This window comes from Amblyraja radiata, chromosome 1 (assembly GCF_010909765.2).
Source record: "Amblyraja radiata isolate CabotCenter1 chromosome 1, sAmbRad1.1.pri, whole genome shotgun sequence".
Lineage (NCBI taxonomy): Eukaryota > Metazoa > Chordata > Chondrichthyes > Rajiformes > Rajidae > Amblyraja > Amblyraja radiata.
In genome coordinates this window covers 73988176-74015098 of record NC_045956.1, presented here as the reverse complement: position 1 = coordinate 74015098, position 26923 = coordinate 73988176, and the positions used below count along the sequence as shown (strand labels likewise).

The 26923-nt window shown below is 42.9% G+C and overlaps 1 protein-coding gene across 4 annotated transcripts in view; it reads right to left on the bottom strand.

The window, feature by feature from the left end:
- The window catches only part of arhgap24 (Rho GTPase activating protein 24), a 472936-nt gene that overhangs the window by 231948 nt on the left and 214065 nt on the right, over nt 1-26923 (bottom strand). For all 4 annotated transcript variants that reach the window (XM_033024174.1, XM_033024165.1, XM_033024156.1 and 1 more), the window contains exon 3: nt 15024-15111. In XM_033024174.1, coding sequence (XP_032880065.1) covers nt 15024-15111 — 88 coding nt within the window. The remainder of the gene's footprint in view (nt 1-15023; nt 15112-26923) is intronic.

Sequence of the window (26923 nt, the reverse complement as noted above, 5' to 3'; positions counted from 1 at the left end):
GGCAGCATCGAGGATGCAGAAATAAGCATCTCAGGAGATCCAAGCCCAACAACATTGTGAATGTTCTCTCATAATTACCATATAAGAACTATGATGATGTAAGTGAAATGGGGTCAACGCATTAAATGTGATTAAAGACTTTGACCAAGTCAATTGCATACAAGGCCCTGGGAAGATACGGTACTGAGAGGAACCTACAGTATGACCAGAAACTAAAAGGATGGACAGAATTTGACGAGATCAAGAACCAAAACTGTTCTCAGATCTAAAGCTGACACGTGAGCAAGGGGTGGGACAAGTGAGGTTATAAAGTAGTAATACCTGTTATTAAAGGAATACAAGAGTCAGAGGTAGACTCTGTGAAGGTGAGAACAGGGTGGCACAAGTGATGACATTTTGAAGTTATATTTTAGTTAGACAATAGACAATAGGTGCAGGAGTAGCCATTCGGTCCTTTGAGCCAGTACCCGCCATTCAATGTGATCATGGCTGATCATGGCCAGGGAGCCAAGGGCTGTGTCGGCAGTCGGGGGTGGTAGATCTGTCTGCTATAACCAAAATCCGTTATAAAGAGGTCAATAATACTGAAGGTTTACTGTATTTGATTTTAGTCCTCTGTGAATCAATAGAGGACATTTATTTCTATTTTAAATGCAGCCTATAATAACCCATCATTGTGAAGAGTCTGTGCCCAACATTACCATCTTTGTCACTCTCTTCACTATACAATCACTTCATCCTCCCATTGATCTTGCCACCTTTGGCAGATGGTCAGTCCAACAGTGTAACAGTTACTCCAGCTTGTTATAGGTAGCAATAATCTGCTTCAGTGGATCAGCCGTGTGCATCCCCACAGAGCTCTGCAGGGTGCCTTCCATAAATAATAGAACAACCTTTGCATGTTTAATGTAGCTCCAGATTTCACCAGTGGTAATAATGCAATTGGACTTTTTATGGCCTCTAATTAAATACTGTAGAAGTGTGATCAGTGCTAATATGGTTAATATGACAGTTAAAGGGAGTACAGCAAGGTGCTACTGTTTACTAGTTGATGTGTTTACCTGTGGTATTACTGAAGTAGGGATACATATTGGGGAAGATCACAGCAAGAATCCCTCCATTGCCCCTTTACAAGTAGCTCCATGTCATCTTTGGCATTCATCTGAAAGGGTTGATTTGCTTCAATTTAATGCATCCTCTGAAAAATAATTTCTGACACTGCTGCCCTATCTCGGCACTACTATGAAGCATCATATGCACAAGATAGACACAAAGTGCAAGAGTAACTCAGCGGGTCAGGCAACATCTCTAGAGAAAAAGGAATGGGTGATGTTTCGGCTCGAGACACTTCATCAATGATATGTATACTGATGCCAACAACATCGGTTTTCTCCAGTGATGCTGCTCAGTTATTCCAGCACTTTGTGTCTATCTCCAGTATAAGCCAGCACCGACAGTTCCTTCCTACACACATCGTCTACACAATGTGCACTGGGCTCTGGATTGTGGCTTCAAAAGCTGATGTTCAGACTCAGTAACTTGAGTCAAAGCAGACTATGCTTTGTTGCCCATGCAAAACTGATATTTTTACTCAATATATGTAGAAAGTATATTTACTCAAACCTAGCTTTAAATAATTTTATTGATTTCTAGTTACAAAAGCGGACAAGCTGAACTTATATAAAAACAGAGAAGATCATTTGAAACCAACTGAGACCTGTGAAGAGAACAAATAAGTTTGGCATTTATTCCAAGATTGGTCCCATTACTGTGAACATCAGCTTAATGTCGAGTGAGAGATTTAATGATTAGAAAAGCAATGTCGGTTCAAAAAATCAATCAAGAATGCAAAGCAGTGCCAGGGATCTGCTGCAACATGCGCCCACCAGAAATACAAATCCCAGGGAACCTGTATTGCTAGAATTAGATTGCAGGAGATATTGAGTAAGTGTCTGAAACAAAAGGGAAATACAGATCCCATTGCCAGAGTGACCTTCAGTCTGATAGATGAACAATGTCGGCTTCCCAGAAAAACAAATTCAATTATCCAAGTCACAGTGGCAAAACTCAACCATGGTACACGGATCACAATTTTGCCACCAGCTGAAATGTTAATAGTTTTAAAATAGTTTTGTCTTCATTCTGCTAAAAGAGAGATAATTTTATCATGAAGCTAGTTTAAAGACTGTCATGTTGGAATTAAATCAGATCATCAGCCACAACAGGTAAATGGAGACAGATGAAAGGTAATAAATGACACATGGTAAAAATATTAACATGTCGGCCGACTTAGTTATGGCATGGCTCATTAAAGTATATAGAATCTGTTGGCTCAAATTACCGTGTGTTTTTGAGCACAATGCTGTACTAAACTCTCTTAATCATAGCAAGAAAGACCTCAGCAGATTCAGATGCTGTATTCACAGAGATGAATCCGAGTAAGTATTCTGAAAGACTGTTACTCAAAAAACAATTGTAGAAATGTTATTTCTTTAAATAAGGAATCATTAAAAAAAAAAAGCACAGTTCAGAAGGAGGCCATTCAGTCTGCCTTCTCTTCACAGCCCTACAGGTTTTTAGTTTTAGTTTTAGAGATACAGCGCAGAAACATGTCCATGCCGACCAGCGATACTCGCATCCTAACACTATCCTAAACACTAGGGACATTTATAATTTTACAGAAGCCAATAAATTACAAACCTCTACGTCTTTGGAGTGTGGGAGGAAACTGGAGCACCCCGAGAAAACCCACACAGGGAGAACGTACAAACGCCGTACAGACAGTGTCCGTAGTCAGGATCAAACCCAGGTCTCTGGTACGATAAGGCAGCAACTTTACTGCTGCACCACGGTGCCGCCAAGTTTTATTCTTTCAATACATATCACCCCCCCCCCCCCCACGTGGAAAGGGAGCTCCTGATTGGAGACTTTTGGACTATCTTTAATCGGACTTTACCTTGCACTAAATGCGATTCCCTTTAGCATGTATCTGTACACTGTTGATGTCTCGATTGGAATTGTATATAGTCTTTCCGCTGACTGGTTAGCACACAACAAATGCTTTTCATTGTATCTCAGTACACTTGACAGTAAACTAAACTAAACTAAAGCCACAATTGTATCTGCCTCCAGTGTCCTTGGAAGTGCATTCCATCCCTCACCACTCGCTGCATCAAAGTTTTTTCTCATGTCAGTTTTACATCAGTCTATGTCCTCTGGTTCTCGACATTTCCACCAGTGGGAAGAATTTTTCTCTACCAACTCTGACTAAGACCTTCACACCTTTTCTGAAGTGTGGGCCCAGGATTAATAATAAGGAGATCTTTAAATGCTTACACAGAGACCTCTGCACTTGATCAAAATGATTATTAAACACTTGCATCCTCCCCCTTAAAGGCAAGTAATTTGCTGGGGTGGGAATTAGAATACCCTTTCAAACAAGGAGCCGGAGGATAACCTCACCCCGACTTGGTTCACAAATAGACAATAGATACAGGAGTAGGCCATTCGGCCCTTCGAGCCAGCACCCGCCATTCAATGTGATCATGGCTGATCATCCCCAATCAGTACCACGTTTCTGCCTTATCCCCAAATCCCCTGACTCCGCTATTTTTAAGAGCCCGATCTAGCTCTCCCTTGAAAGTATCCAGAGAACCGGCCTCCACCGCCCTGTGAGGCAGCGAATTCCACAGACTCACAACTCTCTGTGTGAAAAACAGAAGGCTGTGGATTCCAAGTCATGGATATTTTTAAGGTGGAGGTTGACAGATTCTTGATTATGATTAGTATGGGTGTCGGGTTATCGGGAGAAGCCAGGAGAAGATAGATCAGCCATGATTGAATGGTGGGGTAGACTTGTCCTGATGATTTTGGGGTCAAAAATTGAACAGCTCCTGAAAATGGATACTTGGGATCAGGTTACCCACAGTGGTTACTTGAAGTTCAGGTGTCACTTCAGGTTTGTGCTGCCTGCTCAGAAAATGGTTGCATCACGTGCCAAAGCTAACTCCACTGTTAACATTGATAAAGAAGGTGGGATCACCATATCCTTGTGATGGTTTACACCAGCCTCCACCTCTTAAAGGGCCGATGTCATTTGGCTAGAGCATTCACAGAGGAGGTGAGCCTGAACTGTGGGAGAGACAGGGGTAATGCAACTTGGGAGGCCATGGGTTTCAAAGCTTTGCATGGTGGTCTGGAGATTTTGGAGGAATGTGACGCTGGCAAGTCATCGGTCAGAAATCAGTTAGGTAGTGACCTGAAAGTGTTTCAAAATGGAGGGACCAAGAATAACGACCAATATTCATGGTTCCATAAAAGTGTTGTCACAGGTGAAAAGAGCAGTGAAGGCGATTTTCAGCATGCTGGCCTTCATCTGCAAGAGCATGGAATTTAGAAGTCGGAAAGTCAGGTTACTGTTGTATAAGATGTGGGTGATGCCACACTTGGAGTATTGAGATTGCTGTAGGCTTGATGCCGATAAACTGGAAAGACTGCAGAAAAATCTGCTCAACATAAGGATGTTGCCAAGATTGAAGGCCATGCGTTTAGTTTAGAGGCACAGCACGGAAACAGGCTTTTTTGTGCAGCAAGTCCATTGTTCACACAATTTCTATGTTATTCCACTTTTGAGCATCCACTCCCTATGCACACGGGCCAATTTTCAGAGCCAATTAACCTACAAACCCACACTTCTTTGAGATGTGGGAGGAAACCGGAGCACCCAGGGGAAACCCACGCGGTCACAGGGAGAACGTGCAAAATCCACGCAGACAGCACCCGAGATCGGGATGGAACCCGGGTCTTTGGTGCTGTGAGGCAGTGGCTCTACCAGCTGCATTGCAGTGCCACCCGAGCTATAAGGAGAAGTTGGGTAAATTGAGACCTTATTCTTTAGAGTGCAGGAGGCTCAGGGGTCTACTGATAAGAGGGCTATAAAAGCATAAGGGGAATAGGTAGAGTGAATGCACAGTCTTTTCCCCCAAGGTGGGGAATCAAGTACAAGTACCAGAGTGCTAGGTTTAAGGTGAATGGGGAATGATTTAATAGGAATCTGGGAGGTAAATGTTTCACATAGAGTAGTACTGCTATAGAACAAGCTGTCAGAGGAAGAGGTTGAGGCAGGTACTATAATAACACTTGAAAATCATTTGGACATGCTCTTGTATAGGAAAGGGATATCTTTGAGGGATATGGGCCAAATGCAGGCAAATGGTTCTAGTGCAGTTGGACATTTTGATCAGCATGGGCGAGTTTCCATTCTGCATGACTCTGTGACTGGAGTTTAGAATGATGAGATTATACCTCATCGAAACTTACTGAATTGTGAAAGACCTGGATAGAGTGGATGCGGAAAGGATTTTTCCACCAGTGGGAGAGTCTAGGACCAGAAGGCATTGCCTCAGAATAAAAGGACGTACCTTTATAAAGGAGATGAGGAAGAATTTCATGAGTCAGATGGTGGTGAATCGGTGGACTTAAGGCAGAGATTGGCAGATTCTTGATTAGTAAGGATGTCAAGGGTTTTGGAGAGAAGGCAATAAAAATGGGGTTGAGAGAGAAAGAGATCAGCCAATATTGAATGCCAGAGTAGACTCAATGGGCTGAATGGCCTACTTCTGTTCCTATGACTTATTGTAGTGACAGATTTTTATATTGTTCAAGGAATCTTTCCTCTAGCCACTGTGTTTGAAGACAGGGGTTAGGAGATAATAATCGATAAGCATTTACGAGCTCTCCATGAGAAATTCAATGCTGTCCAAAGATAAATCTTCAAAACACACTCTTAATTAATAGTTTCTTTATAGCAGTAGTAAAACAGTGAGAGATTCATCTAAATTTCTTCCTGTTTAAGTACATTTTGATCGTACTCGTTGTCAAACTCGTGCATGGTGGAACTCGTGCATGGTCGAAAGCTGTGATCTCTCCCCCATGCTTCAAACTAAACTAAAAACTACTAAGGCATCTGCGCGAGAATTCCAGCCGCAAACACGCATTTGACTACATACAAATCCCACCCACATAATTACAGGCAGATAAAATTTAAAGGTAACTGGTTATAGTTTTAACATACTGAGAAGCTAAATGACTACTACACTTATGAACTTATACCACGGCTCTATCCGTATACATATCGCTAAGCAGGCAGCATATGACAAGTCTTTTGTGTTGCTGAAATGAAAGGAATTCTCTCCATCAACATCCAGCTGGCGTGTGGAGGTGCACCAGGCAGGTCAAAACTTGGATAGCAATCTTTGTACCATTGTTCTGTGACAGGTGCTGAGCAAACTGCTTTTTCTACCACCCCATGAACATCGGTACACTGAATATTGATTTATCAGCTGCTTTGATTTGAATTTGCTTTTGGCTCTCATCTTAGATATTCTGCTGGCAACATCTTTAAGAGAAAGAAATTGCAGCATTCTTGCAACATGGGCGTTTTAAAAAAAAATATCCTGGTCAACTGCAAAACATCGTCCAAAAATAACCATCACAAATCATTTTCAGTCCTTTTGCATACCAAACCTTTATCCACAAAAAACGTAGTAATTTCCTTATAGCATTTCTAACCACCACTTTCCACCAGTGCTTGTGTTTTCAGCTACACTGAAGTCTTTGTCTGATTCACCTTGTTCCCACCTCACTCCCTTTTCCCAGCCCATCTCCTGGCCCGAATTGCTTCAGGCTCCAAGTAACACTGTTGCTCTTGCAAATCATGTTTCTTAGAACTTCTTAAAATCGTACAAGTCAGGAACAACATTTTCTGCCGACCATATCTATGTCAAACATTATGCCAAATTAAACTAATCCCTCCTGCCTACACATGCTGTATATCCCTCTATTCCCTGCATATTCGTGTGCCTATCTCAGCCATACTGCTTACACTCACCTCTTCTGCATCAAAGAAGTATCATCTTCCCTGATGCATTGGGATTTATTTCAATCAGTATTTCGGTCAAAAACATGAAAATAGCATTTGGACCATGTTCCAGTTTTGCTGGAAATGCAACCAATATTAAAACACTTCATTTGCCACAGCAACACCAGCAACTCTTCCCAGCGGTAAATGAGCAAACACCAAAGGTAACATTCCCCCCCCCCCCCCCCCCCCCCCGGCCTTGGTAGAATCTAAGAGCCCGCCCCCACACCCCCCTCCCCCCCATAACCCTGTCAGCAGCAGCTGAAAGGAAGCAAGAAAATAAGACAAAATCAAAATGAAATACCTATGATTACCGTGTTCAAAATGGAACTGCAGATGCTGGAATATCGAAGGTACACAAAATTGCTGGGGAAACTCAGCGGGTGCAGCAGCATCTATGGAGCGAAGGAAATAGGCGACGTTTCGGGCCGAAACCCTTCTTCAGACTGAAGAAGGGTTTCGGCCCGAAACGTCGCCTATTTCCTTCGCTCCATAGATGCTGCTGCACCTGCTGAGTTTCCCCAACAATTTTGTGTACCTACCTATGATTACCGTTTGGTTACAATCTTGTCATTTCCCCGTTAGTACTGAAATAGCTAAAGAGTAATGATAGAGCAAATCTCCTGAGCCTGCGGTTCTCCTGGTAAGTATATTGTGGAATCACAGCTTCAGCAGCTGGTAAATATCCATCAAAGAAGCCAAAGGTGTTAGTAAACTTATTAATCATTTTAATTGGTTGTTTTTTTGTGGCTGGGATCTTAGCATTGAAGATTCTGTTGTCAGTGGTGCTAAATACAGCATGAGGTTCCTTTAACATGAAAATCATGTTACGATTATTTTTTACTTTTTTTTGTCAAAGTTTCCACCTGGTTGTTAGGTAGCTTTTTCTGACTGGTTAGATTCACCTGAACAGACTCAAGACCCATTTCCCCTCTGACAAAATCCAGAGTACACTTTACGCCTTCCCACAGTCAGTTGCTTCGAATTGATCATAACGCAAAGGGTTAATTTAATTAGAATATAGTAAACATATAATTAAAGTACAAGATATAAATATCCTGCACACTGCTGTGGAATGGATTTACTGACAGCAAGATTTAAAGGGTTTAGACATTTGATGGGAATGGTTACATAAATGATTGAAACCTTTACCTAGAGCAATTGCCAACAAAATGCCCATCAGGAGCAAGGCACAGCCTCTATATTCTCAAATGTAGCTTTCAAAGTGATGTTAAATCCAGAACAATAAAGCAGGAGCAGCCCCATTTTCTGCACAAGGTAATGCAAGATTGCAAGGTGAGCAGTAGAACAATGTTTACAATTGATTTTCAGAAGACCTTCAATAATGTGTCGCACGTTAGGCTACTAGGGAAGATAAGAGTCCATGGTATTAAAGGGAAGATACTAGCATAGATAGCGGGGGGTTTGCTGGATGACAGAAGGCAAAGAGTTGCAATAAAATGCCCTATTTCAGGTTGGCTGCCAGTGACTAGTGGAGTTCCGCAAGGGTTGGTGCTCGCACCGCTTCTCTTCACGTTGTATATTAATGATTTGGACGAGGGGATAGAAGGCTTGCAGGCCACGTTTGCAGATGATGCTAAGATAGGTGTTGGGGCAGGCTGTATAGAGAAAGCAAGGACTCGGCAGAAGGACTTGGACAGGTTAGGTACGTGGGCAGAGAAGTGGCAGATGAAATTCAGTAGTGTGGAGTCATGCATTTTGGTAATAAGATTAAAGGAGTAGATTATTTTCAAAATGGAAAGAGAATCCAGAAATCGGAGGTGCAAAGGAAGTGCTGGTGCAGGACTCTCTAAAAGTTAATTTGCAAGTCGAATCGGTAGTAAGGAAGGCAAATTTAATACCTGCATTTATATCAAGAGGACTGGAATGCCAAAACAGAGATGTAATGCTGAGGCTCTCAGGCACTGGTCAGGCTGCATTTGGAGCAATGTGAGAAAATTTAGGCCCCATATCTGAGGATGGATGTGCTGGCTCTGGAGAGGGTCCAGAGAAGGTTTACAAGAATGATTCCAGGAATGAGTGGGTTACCATACGATGAGCGTTTGACAGCACTGGGCCTCTACTCGCTGGAGTTTAGAAGGTTGAGGGGGGACCTCCTTGAAACTTACAGAATAATGAAATACATAGATAGATTGGATGTGGAAAGGATGTTTCCATTGGCGGGAGAGTCTGGGACCAGAGGTCATACCCTCAGAATTAAAGGGCGTTGTTTTAGAAAGGAGGTGAGGAGGAACTTCTTTATTCTGAGGATAGTTAATCTGTGGAACTATTTCCACAGAGGGCTATGGAGGCCAAGTCAGTGGATATTTTTAAGGCAGAGATGGACAAATTCTTGATTAGAACGGGTGTCAAGGGTTATGGGGAGAAGGCAGGAACATGGGATTAGGATTAGGAGGCAGAGATAAAATGGCAGAGTTGACTCAATTCTACTCCTATAACTTGTGAACTTGTGAATTGGCTAGGACACAGGTACCAACTCCAATATACTGTGCATGACCAATAAAGACCAGCAAACAAAACATGCTGCATTTTCCAAGACAATAATAAACATATTTGCCATGCAAAATGGTTCCCATCTATTGTGCAGTCCCCATTTTCTCACTAACTCCCTCTGCACTAGGGGCAATTTGCAGAGGCCAATTAACCTACAAACCCACACATCTTTGGGAGTTGGGGGAAATCCAGAGCACCTGGAGGAAACCCATGTGGTCACAGGGAGAGCAAACTCCACACAGACAGCACCTGAGGTCAGGATTGAATCTGGGTCTCTGGTGCTGTGAGTCTGTGGCTCTACCGGCTACGCCACTGTAGTGCCTCAGTCGACTGCTAACAATGTGCAGGTTGAAGCACTGGAAGCACATTCCAGTTGAATGTAAATGGAAAGTTTAAAAAAATGATTAGGGCGATTGACCCTATATTATTTCTGTTCCTTTCTCCACAAATGCTTGCTGACCTGTGTTGAAATGGGACACATTGACATTGCGCATGGAATGTAATTGTTTAAAGAACTCCCATTATCACACCAATAATGCTCTGCATGGTGAAACTTCGGCTGCTGAATGTCACAAGAACCATAAGGTAACGATTCAAATTCAGATTGGTTGAGATTTGGGTTATTGTTCAAGAGGAAGAACTTTCTCCATATCTCCAGCACTCCAGAATTGCCGGGCTTGCGAACTGCGAGGAAGGCTGGCCAAGTATACAGCGGGAAAGTATTCAGCTACGGAAATGGGTAAGAAATGGCAGATGGAGATTAATCTGAGCAAGTGCAAGGTCTTGCACTTTTGGAGGTCAAATGTAAGGGGAATATATCCAATGAATGTCATGACCCTTAACAGCATTGATGTAAAGAGGGATCTTGGGGTTCAAGCCCATAAATCACTGAAAGTGGCACCAAAAGTAGATAAAGGGTAAACAAGGGTAAAGGTGTGCTTGCTCTCGTAGATTGGTGCATTGAGTATAGTATCAGAAAGTTCTGAAGCAGTTTTATTGGAATTTGGTTTGACCGAATGTGGAGTGATGTGTGCAGTTCTGGTTGCCTCATTACAGGAAGGATGAGAAGGCATGGAAAAGAGTGCAGATAACTATTACCAGAAAGTTGCCTAATTTAGGGGGTATTAGATACAATTAAAGGTTGGATAGACTTAGTTTGTTTTCTCTGGAACGCTGAAGGTTGTGGGGAGACCCCATAGAAATATATAAAATCATAAGAGGCACAGAGATAGGGTTAACAGTCAGAACATTTTTCCCAGGATGGAAAAAAAACAAATATTAGAGGTAATAGCTTTAAAAGGAGCAGAGCAAAGTTTAAAGGAGATGTGCTGAGCATTTCTTACAGAGTGCCCTGAACGCGCTGCCAGGCTGGTAGTTGAGGCAAATACAATGGAGGAATTTGAGAGACCTTTGGATGGGCATATGGATATGCAAGGAATGGAAGGATATGGATTATATGCAGGCAAGTCGGCACAGATATTGTGGGCCGAAAGGCCTGTCTTGTGCTCTAATGTTCTATGTTCTAGATTCAAGAACCTAGTGTCATCATTAGCACACTCAACACAGCTAGATCCAGCTAAAATATTCCTCTGGTGCATTAATAATGAATCTCAGCTAGCAGAAGGCTATAGTGGAATGATATATGTGTGAGATTGTTTCTTTATCATTTTTGTAGTTATTCATAAGTTCTTAACCATCTCTGACATCGTCACTACTTTTCTTCTACCACAGTGGAGTAGTTCACTGACTATAAATAAGCACATTCAGTTTTAAATCAAACTGTTTCAAGCAACTCTCAGTTATTGCAATCTCACTTCCATATAATAATTCCACACTAGCAAGAAGATATTATTGCTTGTGTGATAACTGAAGGCTACGATTGCAGCTTTTTGCAAAAATGACCAGGCATAAAAATAAAGCACGTCGCATCAAAACTCCGCTGAGAGATCTGATAATGTTTTACAGTCACAAGTGAGCCATCTACAATGAAATTGCAAACTTGCTTTTGCAACATCATAAATAAAACAGAAATTATTCCAGCATCTATTCCTATAAATTAAACTTCCAATGTTATCCCTTGCAAACCCTATTGCTCATTGCAGGAGTCCTGTGTAATCCCACGAGGTTGTCATTTTCATCGGTCTGAGCTATTCTTGGCTGGTAACTAGTGACTAGTGCTATCTTTTCTCATCAGTAAACCTTTCTGAAGGACCTTGAGCAAAACACTGGCCTGTGTTGTGCCAAGCCAGGTGAACTATAATTAAAAGCATTGAAATCCAATCCATTTTGGAAGATCTTGCTAAATCTGCCCAGTTTGCCTTATGTCGCATAAGGTTGCAAATATTTCTGTATGCTCGGTAGTGACGAGATCAAATCTGCAGATCGAAACTCTTTAAAGTGCCATTAATGACTATTGAATAATATTAACCTATGCAAAATACTCAATTAACTCATATTGCGACTGTGCTCGGATCCCAGATCCAGCCCATTGTAACATTACCTACTGTAATGGCAGCAGTGTTGCAGAATAGAACAGTCCAGCAGGATAGCCATGATTACATTTGCTGGATGCATCAGTTGAGGAAGAGTACCATCCTAAGCAACGTATTCACCAGAGATTAGTTCTCTACCAGCAAACCACTAACACAGCAGAACAACCCCATCAGTGCAATGAGAAAGGCAAAAGCGATGGTATTCAACGTCACTGCCACAAGTTACCTATTAGAGATGTGTTCCATTTCTTGCACACAGACATGTACTACCCCAACCCATCGGCACGTAATGCATCTTCCCCTTTAACAACTTCTACAACTTATGCGTCAACCGTCTCCGTTGTCTGTACTTTTCTCTCTATAATCTCCCAGATATATTGGCCCACAGTGCACTAATTGTCTTGTTTAAGAAAGAACTGCAGATGCTGGTAAAATTGAAGGTAAAATTAAAGATGGCGGCGCCTCGCGGCAGTGGCCTCTGCAATCTGTCTGTCTTTTTTTAAACTTTTTGTCCAGTTGAGTGTATAGTTTGTTTGTAGTTCATATATTGTTTTTAGCTGTGTAAATGTGGGGGGCGGGGGTGGGGGTGGGGGAAACTTTTAAATCTCTTCCCAGTACGGGGGACCCGACCTTTTCCCTGTCGGGTCTCCGTTGTCGTTGAGTCCTAGCACCGTGGAGCGGCCTCCAACCGGAACGAACTGGGGGCTCCAGTCACGGAGCCTGCGGACTCACCATCGTGGAGCTGGCAGGCTTTGGAGCATGGAGAGCTGTGGTGGCGCGCAGCTGCGACCCGACTTCGGAGCTTCGGAGGCTCCAGCCGCAGGCCCGGTGGACGATGATATCGGGAGCTCGCGGGTCCCTGGTGGGAGACCGCTTTTCGGAGCTCCCGCAATGGCAACTTCTCCCGCCCGAATTGCGGGGTTGAAAACGACCCGGAGCGGGGCCTTACATCGCCCGGCGCGGCCTTAACAGCCGCGGGACTTGCCATCACCCGCCGGGGGCTTTAACATCGGGAGAAGAATGGAAAACAGAGGAGAGATAATTACTTTGTCTTCCATCACAGTGAGGAGGAGATTCACTGAGATGGATGTTTGTGTAAATTGTGTCAATTGTGTGTCTTGGTTTTTTTCTTGTTGTATGACAGCAGAAACCAAATTTCGTTTGGACTTTATTTGAGGTTCAAATGACAATAAGCGGTATTGTATTGTAGACACAAAATGCTGGAGTAACTCAGCGGGTGAGGCAGCATCTTCGGGTCAAGGGTCTCGACCCACACTAATTGTCTTATTTAGTGACTGTTCAACCACTTAAGCAGCATTCAGGAAGGTATTGTTTGATCGGATGTTTATTGCTTTTAGGTGTCCTCGTTCACTCAACTATTCTGAAAGCACACAGGATAAGGTTGCTCCAGAAAATATAATACTGCAAAGGAAAGCATAATTCCCACTTAATTAAATGTCATTGCTCTAAGAAGAACTCCATTATGTCATCATCTTCACACATAATTTTTAAAGCAGTTTCCAAAAATCAAATCTACAGACAACCCCGTTAATTGGTAACAAATATTTATCTACAGTATGATAATAGACAATAGACAATAGACAATATGTGCAGGAGTCGGCCATTTGGCCCTTCGAGCCAGCACCGCCATTCAATGTGATCATGGCTGATCATCCCCAATCGTACCCCAGTTGTGAGACAGAGACACTTAATTCACAACTCTCTGTGTGAAAAAGTGTTTCCTCACCTCCGTTCTAAATGACTTACCCCTTATTCTTAAACTGTGGCCCCTGGTTCTGGATTCCCCCAACATCGGTAACATGTTTCCTGCCTCTAGCGTGTCCAAACCCTTCACCAAAGTTAATTACCAGCTGAACAATAAAAGAATTGAACACCTCTTTTCCATTATTAGCTAAAGTTAGCATATCGAACTCACAAAATGGTGCATGCCATACAATCTCCCATGCAGCTGGTAAAATATTTGAATGAGAGCTATTTAACAATGAGAACATCAACTCTGCTATTGGTCCTCACTGAGATACAGGACCCAGGACAACTTGCCAAAATCCTTTACCCCTCTCCCTATCTCTTTTCTCTTTCAGCTGCTTGTTTAATTATGGATGCCCTCTGTCCACGTTCCCTGCCATTGTGTGCTCAGTGGGCAATGCTTACTAACGTACCCAAGGCTTTGAAAACTGTCTTTTATAGATGCCTTCAATATTTGTAGATTCAGCAACAAACCTGGAAATTGTGGATGATTATTTTCATGTGCTGGTAGGAGTTCCCTGCTAATGTGTTCAGGCCCAAGTGGGAGCATTACCTAAACATCAAGTTCCTAAAATGTAGTGCGAGTGTTAAACCCATGTTGCACATTATGTGTTTCTTGTGTACATCCAGGTTGAGTACATGCCATATAACATAATAAAAGAAAGATTGGCAACACAATTTGCCCCACTGAACTGACAAATACCACAATTGCCATTTCAGACCGTGTAGCGTTGCCCATTAAAATGGCAAAAAAGGTGTTTGACTGCCACACCACCAAAATTCGGCTTGAAATAACCGTGAAGGTCTTGAATTTAACCCATTTGTAAATTAATTAATTAAAATCAGCATCTTTTATGAACTGTATTCTGAATGACATCAGAATTAAATTATTTTATCCAATTCATAACTATATTGATTCAACCATCAGTGTTGTGAGATATGTTGAGTGTTTACAGGAATTCTTGCCTCCGGGATATTGAAATAAAATAAATGTCCTTGGGTATTCACAACAGCAAGATCTATTAATTACAATTTGGTGATGGATTCAGCAACTTACCAGCGATTACACTATCACTGTTTATTCCAGTCAGGATACTGTACATTTCAAAATATGTATTTCCCTTTTAGTTATAATCCATATGTAATTAATCTGCTTGAGCCAGGCTTACACCCCCTTTCTCAATAAACAGAGAATTTCATTCTTTTAGTTCAACAACCAGAAATGCATCAGCAGCATTTTCTTGTAAATGTAGTGAACTTGCACCTCTTTGATATGGCTTTTGGTAACCTTGCAACAGGTTCATAAGGATTATAATAAAAATATTTCATACCTGGAACAATTTCAAAAAGGAACTTCCTGGACTCATCTCCATTAGTCGAGTGCTCGGTGACATTATTTCCAGGCAAGAAAATAGTCCCCTGAAAAACAGGCCAAAAGAGGTTGAGAGAAGAAAAGTGACATCAAGTGGAGTAAAATCAAATAGTTAATTATAAATCACATGCAAAGCAAATGTCCATTGTTTCTACAATGACAAATCTCTGAATAATCAGGAACTGAAGATAACAATTAAGGTTGTCAGTCAAGTGACAATTAGAACAAAATGCCTTCAAAACCTTTTACATCCCAAAGTGTTTCCTAACCAATGAAGAATTGTTGAAATGTAGTAACTTATAATGTAGGAAGTACAGAAGCCAATTAGAGTCATAGTCAGAGTGATACAATGTGGAAACAGACCCTTCAGCCAAACTTGTTCTCACACCGGCCAACATGTCCCATCTACACTAGTTTCACGTGTCTGTGTTTGGCCCGTATCCCTCCAAACTGTCCTCTCCGTGCACCTTCTAATTGTTTTGTAAACATTGCAATAGTCCTGCTTCGACTACCTCCTATGGCAGCTTGTTCCACACACTCACCACCCTTTGTGTGAAATTCATGAATAGCAAGGTCCCAACATTAAAATATCCACTTTCAACATTAACATTACCTCCAGAGATCAAGCTGAGTGGATGACTTTGACTGGCCAAACTAATTGAGGAAAGATATGGCAAAGAGATACTCCTCATACTTTCTTCACTTAACCTTCATAATGGTGAGTGGTGTTTAGCACAATTATGGTTAGAAACATAGAAAATAGGTGCAGGAGGAGGCCCTTCGAGCCAGCACCGCCATTCATTGTGATCATGGCTGATTGTCCCCTATCAATAACCCGTGCCTGCCTTCTCCCCATATACCTTGACTCCACTAGCCCCTAGACCTCTATCTAACTCTCTCTTAAATCCATCCAGTGACTTGGCCTCCACTGCCCTCTGTGGCAGGGAATTCCATAAATTCTCAACTCTCTGGGTGAAAAAGTTTTTTTCTCACCTCAGTCTTAAATGACCTCCCCTTTATTCTAAGACTGTGGCCCCTGGTTCTGGACTCGCCCAACCTTGGGAACATTTTTCCTGCATCTAGCTTGTCCAGTCCTTTTATAATTTTATATGTTTCTATAAGATCCTTTATATGTTTCTATAAGATCTATAAGAAGGTTATGATGTTCCCGGGAGCTGTGGGAGTGTCAGGCCCGATCCACGCGCGGAACAACCGCGCCGCCATCCTGAACGCACCCCGGTGGGACCGACTCGCCCCACAGGCCTCCCAGGGGACTGCAGAGAAGCTAGGTGGTGAGCCATGTCTGGGTCGAAGGAGCCTCAGCGGCGGCAGCGATGGGAGCCTTGGCGGCAACGTGAGCCTCGACGTAGGCGGCAGTGGGGCTTCGACGTAGACAGCAGTGGGGCCTCAACATAGGCCGCGGTGGGGCCTCGGGGACAGTGTGAGTCTCGGTGGCAACGGGAGCCTCAGCGGCGATGAGGTCACGATGGCAGCATGTGCCTCGGTGGCAACAGGAGCCTCAGTGGTGGTGGGGCCTCACAATCGACCTGCGATCGGCAGTCGATGAGCGTGAGGGGGGAGGGGAAGGCAATGAGGACCCGGCATGGGGGGACCACCATGAAGGACGGTGGGAGAACAAAGGGGGAACCGGTCTTGGGGGGGGGGGGGGGGGTTGAGGGCACTCTTGTTTAGAATCCTCTGCCCAGGGGATAAGTCTACATTTGATCGTTTCATGTGCACACGGCACAGACAACAGTCGCTTGTCTTTTTCTTTTTTTTCACTTTTAATTTCAAGTTTTTGCGTAACTTGTTGTGTGTTGTGCTTATTGGCAGACAAATTTCCCTTCGGGGATGAACAAAGTTTCATCGTATCGTATAAATATGATGATGTTTTCCCCACACCCATTATGGAAAAATTATCACTGTAATTTAGGGCAAAAATACTGAACTCTACCTTTATTAATGAATTCTGATATACTGTATGTAGAGAATGTTGTCATGTCTTTGCGAATGCTTTGTGAATGCTTTGAGATGGAGAATATATCCAAAAAGGTGGTGTCTGTTTGTAAGGCAGCCTACCTAAACTATTGGGGTCTAGACACAAAATGCTGGAGTAACTCAGCGGGACAGGCAGCATCTCTGGAGAGAAGGGATGGGTGACATTTCGTGTCGAGACCCTTGTTCAGACTGAAGAAGTGTCTCGACCCGAAACGTCACCCATTCCTTCTCCAGAGATGCTGCCTGTCCCACTGAGTTACTCTAGCACTTTGTGTCTACCTTTGATTTAAGCCAGCAACTACAGTTCTTTGCTACCTAAACTATTTCTATGTTAAGCTTTTAAGACCTGTTGCGGATAGAAAGTCTGTGGCAACATAACTTTGTTGAAAAGATGAAGAACACCAAACGATTCTGCTGCCCAATGGCATCACTATGCGAATACACTGAAAGATGCAGAGAGAACCAGAGAAAAGATATTCACAGTTTTACACCCTATGCACTTGCAAGATACAAGTAAATTACCTAAATCTGCATTTAATAAGAAAATTATAAATGTATTTCAGTAAAAAAGTTTTTGCCATCTTCCTCTCCTTATATACTTTGGTGTTAAATTTTTAATAGGACTGACTAGTTTTAGGTTGAACTCAAGAAGGTTCTGCTTGTTTGCCCTTCTTGCTCAGATCTGATATTTAAATCCTGAACTCTGCACCAGATCCAGCTAGACTTAATTTTACAATGAAGGGGTTCACTATCCAGAGTTGGTTCTTGCAGCGTGCATTTGATCTACAAGAATACTTTGTGTTTTTGTTACAATTTCAAACAAATATATTTCAAACCTCTATTATAATTTCCAAGTCCCTTATGTCTAAACTCGACCTGTTAAAAGGATGAAAATGTGCGATGAAACTGTTCTTTGTGATTGGTGTAATTCTGATGTTTTTGATCTCATTACTTTGGTTGAATTCTAGAAATAAATATGCTTAAACAAGACAATACATTTACAAACGTTTATACCTCAACACAGTGTGAGGGTCTAATAAAGACATAAAGGGTTGGAAAAACATGTCAGGTTCCCTTCCGATGAAGATGCCTTCAATCTGAAATGTTAATTCTTTGTCTCTTTTCTCAGTTGTGTCCTGAGTTGATGCGTATGTTTTTATTTCATATTTCCATCATCTGCAGTTTTCTGATTTTCAGTGTGTGAAAAACTGTTCTGTATTTAAGCAAGAAATTGCTCAGGCTTTGTTTCATGCTTAGTTTTGTCTTCATGTCAACATGAACTCTTTGGAAAGGTTTAAATTTACCAAACACAGGGAGACTCTGGGTAACCAAAGGTTTACTTTCTTGAGAACTGTCAAGAAACATTAGGGCGTCATGGGTGGCGCAGTGGTAGAGTTGCCTCCTTACAGCGCTTGCAGCGCCGGAGACCTGGGTTTGATCCCGACGACGGGTGCTGTCTGTGCAGAGTTTGTACGTTCTCCCCATGTAAGTGTGGGTTTTCTCCAAGATCTTCGTTTTCCTCCCACACTCCAAAGACTCCAGGTATGTAGGTTAATTGGCTTGGTGTATGTGTAAAATTGTCCCTAGTGTGTGTAGGATAGTGTTAATGTGTGGGAATCGGGGACTCGGTGAACTGAAGAGCCTGTTTCCAGGCTGTATCTCTAAACTACACTAAACGTAATTTTTTGTAAACCAGGAATGAACAATTTCCCCTAAAATCGAAATGTGAGACCTTTAGTCTTGATAGCTTTGCAAAGGTTAGGCTGGGGAGTTCAATGTAGGTGATCTGTCCCAATATCTGGAAACAGTTCACTGACTTTCTATCAATGGTGCACTGGCTGTGTGTGGGAATATATGAAGCAAAAGCAATGGGATTCCTTTCTCTGCATCCATATTTTGGCTTATCACTACATGCATACAAGTGATTCCTCATGTCATCTGCCAACTTCAATTTATAGATATTATAACAAATAATGTGAGCTTCCTTGTTAATCTTTTCTCACATTCATCATATGCATTTTGTTAATCTTGGCTCCATTTCAATTTTATTTTTTCCAATGCAATGGTCTGATCACGTTCATAAGATCTGGCAGGAATTGTAGAGTATTTATACTCCACCAAGCCTACAAATCCCATTTCAGGCTTTACCGCTTACCTGGAAAACTACGTGATTGCTTTTCGCCAACTTCACAGTGTGGCCCAACAAGCCTAAAGCAGAAGATTTTCTTCTCCCGTGCTCTTGGCAATCAACACATCATCTTACCTCCATTGCTAATATTAGTTTTAGTTTTTTAGTTTTAGAGATCCAGTGCAAAAACATGCCCTTCAGCCCATCGAATCTGCACTGACCAGAGAACCCCGCACATTAACACTTTCCCACACACACTTGGGAAAATGTTACATTTATAACATTTAACCTCCAAATTAACCTCCAAATCTGTATGTCTTTGGAGTGTGGGAAGAAACCGAAGATCTCAGAGAAAACCCATGCGGTCACGGGGAGAACGTACAAACTCAGTGCAGACAGCACCTATAGTCAGGATTGAACCCGGGTCTCTGGCGCTGTAAGGCAGCAGCTCTACCGTTATGCCACCGTGCTGCCCTCAAGTGTTCATGGCAATTAATAGATCATCTTGTCTCCATTAATGATCTACTATTTGCAGGATTTTATTTAGCAGTCTGAAAAGTCTAACCTCCATAGGGCAACCTTGTATATGATTAGAGCCCTTTGTCCATGTTGATGGACTGGTACTGCTGATAATGTTTGTCAATATTCAAATGTGCGTGTTCACGTGAGAGGTCCAGCGTTTTGAATGCATATGATCATGTTGTCTCTACATGCAAAGGATGCGCGGTGGGTTGCTAACATTCCTCACCAACAACTTTATTTAAGGTGACCTTGTACTCACTACACATGTGCACAAGCTTGCTAATGGCATTGGCCAATTACACCTGTTGTTCATATTTGTATTATTTGACTCTTCTGGGCTTTGCATCTGGCCTGTTGCAAATCTGCACACTGTAGTCTGGCCAGCAGCTATGGTTGTCTTTGAGGATTTCTGCCCATGCTTCTAACAATATGTCAAAAGGCAACTTCGAAGCATCAAACTGTAAAGATTTTTCCAATTTTGCTCATTATTTCAGCCTGTTATTCCACATTAAAGTTGTCTTGTTCACGTAGTTTACATAGGTTTACATTGTTTGCTACAAAAATGGGTTGCCATACTTACTATTCACTGTGTTACATTATACATTCCATTTGTTCTAATATTTGGAAACAGTACAGTGACTTTCTATCAGCATGATTCCATTTTAGAGACTTAGTGCCTTGAATCATTTCTGGGCATTCAGCAGCGGTTATCAACTAGTCTGTTCATACATACACCAGTTGTTAACCAATGCTATTACCCAAAAGTCAGTCTGTTTGACTCTAACACTGCCTGTAGCACACGTACTGTGCAAACACAGTTCCTCAGTGTCCAAGGGAACTTCCCAAACTACGAAGCCTTCTTTCTGTATGCTATTGTTGTACATTTGACTTTTGAACTTCAGGCGTTTGCAATGTGGCCTTCACTTTGGCAGCTGAAACAGTCGGCTGTTCTAAACTGACATAACTGTGGTGGGCGATGGCCATTACAATGAAAGCAACTGACTGAACTTGTCATATCAGTATGATTTATAGATGGTCGCACAACCTTGAACTTGGCAATGGCTCTCCAACTGTGGATTACCACTCTACCAGTTGCTAGTGGTAGATAAAATTCTCTAGCCTCCTTGATACCATTTTCATCAACTCAGCAATTTTACACGCAAGCTCAACGGTTGGATTGAATTTGATCTTGTTCCAGTCGACACACAAACTTATTGTGGAAGGTATGATCTAAAAAAGGTCCAAATTGCAATGCTGTGACAGATTCTGTAAATTAAACAACACATCCACTCTCTCACTCTGCTGCTGGGTCCATTTCCCATCCTCACAACTTCCAGCTGTTACCAATGGCTTCACATTAAAGTAATCTTCCCATTTTCACACCACATCATTAAACAAGATATCTTTTTCCATGTGTGACAAAATAATATCTCTCAATAAGCAATGTTCATTAGGAACATTCCTTTTCCCTTACACTCACAATCACATGGTTTTGGGCTCCCACAAAATTGCCGCTCCCTCTAATTCCACTGTACCGTACTTAAAGGTACGTCTTTTCAGTCATCGGCCATTCAAACCCCCTCCCACCTGTATCCATCTATCACTTGCCAGACTCTGTCACATGTCCCCACCCCTCTTCCAGCTTTCTCCCCCAATCAACAATCAGTCTGAAGGGTCCCGACCCAAAACATTTCCTATTAATGTTCTTCAGAGGTTCTTCAGAGGTTCAGAACTAACGCACTCAGTTACTCCAGCACATTGTGACATTTTTGGAGACGAGCATCTGCTCTTCCTCGTGTCCATGTCTTTTCATTCAATGTATAGTTCAGTTCAGATCGGAGATACAGCATAGAAACAGGTCCTTTGGCCCATTGAGTGAACGACAACCGCTGATCTCCAATTTACACTACTTTTGTTATTCCACTTTCTCATCTATCTCATCTTCTGTGATGCCTCCTGATAAAATGTGCATCTGTAGAAGGTATGGGAGAGGATTCTTTAGGATAGGATTTACTCCCATTTGACATAGAATCGATTAGTTTGCAAATGACACCATGATTACTGGGTTTGTGCACTGTCTGTGCACTGTTTGTGCACTGTTTGTGCACTGTGTGGAAGGCTGTCAAAGTGAACAGTGGGATATGGATCAGCTACAGAAATGGGCAGAGAAACGGCAGATGGAGTTTAATCCAAGCAAGTGCAAGGCATTACACTTTGGGAGGTCAAATGTAAAGGGAAGCTATACTATTAATGGCATGACCCTCAACAGCATTGATGTACAGAAGGATCATGGGGTCCAAGTACATAACCTCTGAGTGGCAACACAAGTAGTTAGAGTGATAAAGAATGCATATAATATGCTTGCTCTCATAGGTAGGGCATTGAGTATAGAGTCAGAAAGTCATGATGCAGCTTTAGAAGACTTTGGTTAGACCACACGTGGAGTATTGCATTATATTCTGGCTGGTCCATTACAGAAAGATGTGAAGGCTTTGAAAACGATGCAGAGGAGGTTTCCCTGAATGATGCCTGCATTAAGTAGTATTAGTTACAGGGAGAGGTTAGACAGACTTGGATTATTTTCTCTGGAATGCCAGAGGTTGCAGGGAGACTTGATGAAGGTATGTAATTTTATGAGAGGTGTCAATAAGGTAGACAACCAGAGCCTTTATACACAGTGGGTGGTGAGTGCCTTGACCTCTCTACTGGCATGGTGGTTGAGGCAGATACAATTGTGGCATTCAAGAGATTTTATCTTACGTTCTAGTACAGGTGCACAACCTTTTATCCGAAAGCCTTGGGACCAGACACATTTCGGATATCGGACATTTTCGGGTTTCGGAATGGAAGATTTTTAGCGTAGATTAGGTAGGTAGCGCTGGCGGCTTGGAAAGACTGGAGCGGCTGCCTCCTCCCCGGAGACCGGGGAATCATTGTAAATCATTGCTTAAATGTTAGTCAGTTAGTTTGGAGGGATTTTATGTGGTGGGGGTGAAGGGGGAAACTTTAATTCTTAGTCCCCTGTCTGGTCAGAGAGGCGGGGAGCGGGCAATGCCTTTCCGGGTCGCCGTGCAGTACTGGGGCTGGGGCTGCGGGTGTCCGGTCGCGCTGGATTTGGATTTGTAGCGCCGCGCAGCCAGGGGTAGAGTTCGCCGTGGTCGGAGCTACAACCGGCGCCGCCCGTGGCTGGACCACCGCAGCCCGGATCGCTGTGGGCCGCCGACTCCCAACATCGTGGAGCTGCCGTGGTCCGGCCACGGGCGGCGCCGGTTGTAGCTCCGACCACGGCGAACTCTACCCCTGGCTGCGCGGCGCTACAAATCCAAATCCAGCGCAGCCGGCCACAGCCCCAGCTCCACGATGTTGGGAGCCGCGGCACAGCGGTCCGGAGCTTACTGCACGGCAACCCGGTAAGGCATTGCCCGCTCCCCGCTTCTCCGACCAGGTAGGGGACTAAGAATTAAAGTTCCCCCCAAAAGCCCACCAAACTAACTGACCAACATTTAAGCAATGATTTACAATGATTCCTACCCTCCCGCGCAATATACACTCACCCAATATACTCTCACCTTCTCTTTTATGAATGGGGATTTAGTTCCCCTTTGTTGGAGGACCGACCGGAGGTTCCGCTGTCACCTCTGCGGGCCGCCCTCGGTGAACGTTTTCAAGGACCTTTCTTCAAGGACCGAAAAAATGTCCGCTATTCGGAGGTTTTCGTTATTTGGATCTTCGGATAAAAGGTTGTGCACCTGTAGCAGAATTAGGACATTCGGTCCATCAAGTCTACTCCACCATTCAATCATGGCTGATCTATCTTTCCCTCTCAACCTCATTCTCCTGCCTTCACCCCATAACCCCTGACACCCTTACTAATAAGAATCTGTCAATCACCACCTAAAACATATCCATTGACACAGCCGTCTATGGCAATGAATTCCACACATTCACCACCCATAGAAATTCCTCCTCATCCCCTTTCTAAAGGTACGTCCTTTTATTCTGTGGCTATCACAGACTATGCCTTTTAGACAGGCATAAGGAAATCTAGGGAAAGGAGAGATATGGGTTATGTGCAAGATAACAGATGGTTTTAGCATCATGTCTGTCACAGACATTGTGGGCCGAAGGGCCTGTTGTTATGCTGTTCTATGATGCCTGTGTCCAAATCTTTTAGCTCCGCTGTGGGTGAACAAGTTTCAACGCATTGGGAGCAAATAGGTAATGGTCTCCATTTCCAGCATGGCACTTCCATGCACTACCGCAAGTCACTTCAAAGCATCATGAAATCATGCCTCAGGAAAGTTTATCCTATAACGTCTCATCTCTGTCAATGTGTAGTTATCTATAACAACATGGGCTGTCTGACTCCAACTGTAGTGTCTGAACTCAGCATCAAAGCCTTCAAATTATCAAATACCAGATAAAACTGCATGCAACAATGGGAAAATATTGAGCTGCGACATATATTGTATTGCATTACCTTTTTTGCATTATGCAAAAGATTTTTACTGGAAAATCAATCATAACACCAAATGCACAATCAGCAGTTTGGTGGAGTGTACAAAGACCATTGGCAGTGACGTCAACTGACTTGCAGTGCCCGATTATTAAGGTATTTCATCAGAACTAGATGATTCATGGAGAGAATGGTTTTCAGATGTAAGCAAGACACTGTAATCCAAGGAAGTTCTACTCCATTTTTACTTAGAATTTCCATCTCTATCTGAAGCACTGCCCAACAGTCTTCAAGAAATCTTCAAGGATATTTCCTGTCTTCCATCTTCTAGGTAAATCCTTTTCCCTTGTCTATGTTGGGTTCTGAGGACAACAAGGCCCTACTCCAGGAGCATGTCCCCGCAACACATGATGTTATATCAGCCGTGTGGCAGGCCCCGTATCCCCATCAACTATCTGCCACCTGAGGTAGGGATCACTGGTTAAAAACTCCCATCATGGACGAAGGTTGTGCAGCCAAGTTTGTGCTTGTCAAACGATTTTGAAAGTAACACACAATTTCTGTGCAACAATGCACAGGGCCTGTCCCACTTTCACAACCTAATTCACGACCTTTTTTACTCGTGGACATTTTTCATCATGCTAGAAAAACGCCCCGACCTACTTGATGCCACGGGTACCTACATCTAGCATCACGGCCTGCTACAACATACCTATGACCTCCTACGACCTTGTGACGACCATGCTGCGAGTTTGAGTCAAGGGAAAACTCGACAGAGGTCGTGAAAGTGGGACAGGCCTTTGACCTTGCTTTGTGATGCCTAGTACAATGCAATGCAGTGCATGCGTGCAAGAATATTATTCCCTGCATCCTCAAGAAGCTGGTTAGGTTCTTTGTACAGTGCACCATGGCCTATTGAATGTAGGATTTTCAATGAGAGGAAATAAAGTGTTGAAACGCAAGTACAGGTACATAAAAAAGAGGTAATAGTAAATCCATGTGGCCCCTCATGTTGATCCACCATTCAGTGAGATCACAACAGATCTTTTACCTCAGCTCCACTTTCCTGCACTAACACCATATCCCATGATTTGTTAAAATCAAAAAATCTATTAATCTCTTCCCTGTCTATACTGGATAACCAAGCCTTCCCAGCTGCCTTCTGCAGAGAATTCTAAAGATTCAGCCCCATCCATATAACATATAACCATATAACAATTACAGCACGGAAACAGGCCATCTCGGCCCTACAAGTCCGTGCCGAACTACTTTTTTCCCTTAGTCCCACCTGCCTGCACTCATACCATAACCCTCCATTCCCTTCTCATCCATATGCCTATCCAATTTATTTTTAAATGATACCAACGAACCTGCCTCCACCACTTCCACTGGAAGCTCATTCCACACCGCTACCACTCTCTGAGTAAAGAAGTTCCCCCTCATGTTACCCCTAAACTTCTGTCCCTTAATTCTGAAGTCATGTCCTCTTGTTTGAATCTTCCCTATTTTCAAAGGGAAAAGCTTGTCCAAATCAACTCTGTCTATCCCTCTCGTCATTTTAAAGACCTCTATCAAGTCCCCCCTTAACCTTCTGCGCTCCAGAGAATAAAGACCTAACTTATTCAACCTTTCTCTGTAACTTAGTTGTTGAAACCCAGGCAACATTCTAGTAAATCTCCTCTGTACTCTCTCTATTTTGTTGACATCCTTCCTATAATTGGGCGACCAAAATTGTACACCATACTCCAGATTTGGTCTCACCAATGCCTTGTACAATTTTAAGATTACATCCCAGCTTCTATACTCAATGCTCTGATTTATAAAGGCTAGCATACCAAAAGCTTTCTTTACCACCCTATCTATATGAGATTCCACCTTCAAGGAACTATGCACGGTTATTCCCAGATCCCTCTGTTCAACTGTATTCTTCAATTCCCTACCATTTACCATGTACGTCCTATTTTGATTTGTCCTGCCAAGGTGTAGCACCTCACATTTATCAGCATTAAACTCCATCTGCCATCTTTCAGCCCATTCTTCCAAATGGCCTAAATCACTCTGTAGACTTTGGAAATCCTCCTCATTATCCACCCCCTATCCACCCTCAACACCCCCTATCTTGGTATCATCTGCATACTTACTAATCCAATTTACCACCCCTTCATCCAGATCATTGATGTACATGACAAACAACAAAGGACCCAACACAGATCCCTGAGGCACCCCACTAGTCACCTGCCTCCAACCCGACAAACAGCCATCCACCATTACCCTCTGGCTTCTCCCATTCAGCCACTGTTGAATCCATCTTGCTACTCCTGCATTTATACCCAACAGTTGAACCTTCTTAACCAACCTTCCATGAGGAACCTTGTCAAAGGCCTTACTAAAGTCCATATAGACAACATCCACTGCTTTACCCTCGTCAATTTCCCTAGTAACCTCTTCAAAAAATTCAAGAAGATTAGTCAAACATGACCTTCCAGGCACAAATCCATGCTGACTGTTCCTAATCAGACCCTGTTTATCCAGATGCTTATATATATTATCTCTAAGTATCTTTTCCATTAATTTGCCCACCACTGAAGTCAAACTAACAGGTCTATAAATGCTAGGTTTACTCTTAGAACCCTTTTTAAACAATGGAACAACATGCGCAGTACGCCAATCCTCGGGGACTATTCCCGTTTCTAATGACATTTGAAATATTTCTGTCATAGCCCCGGCTATTTCTACACTAACTTCCCTCAATGTC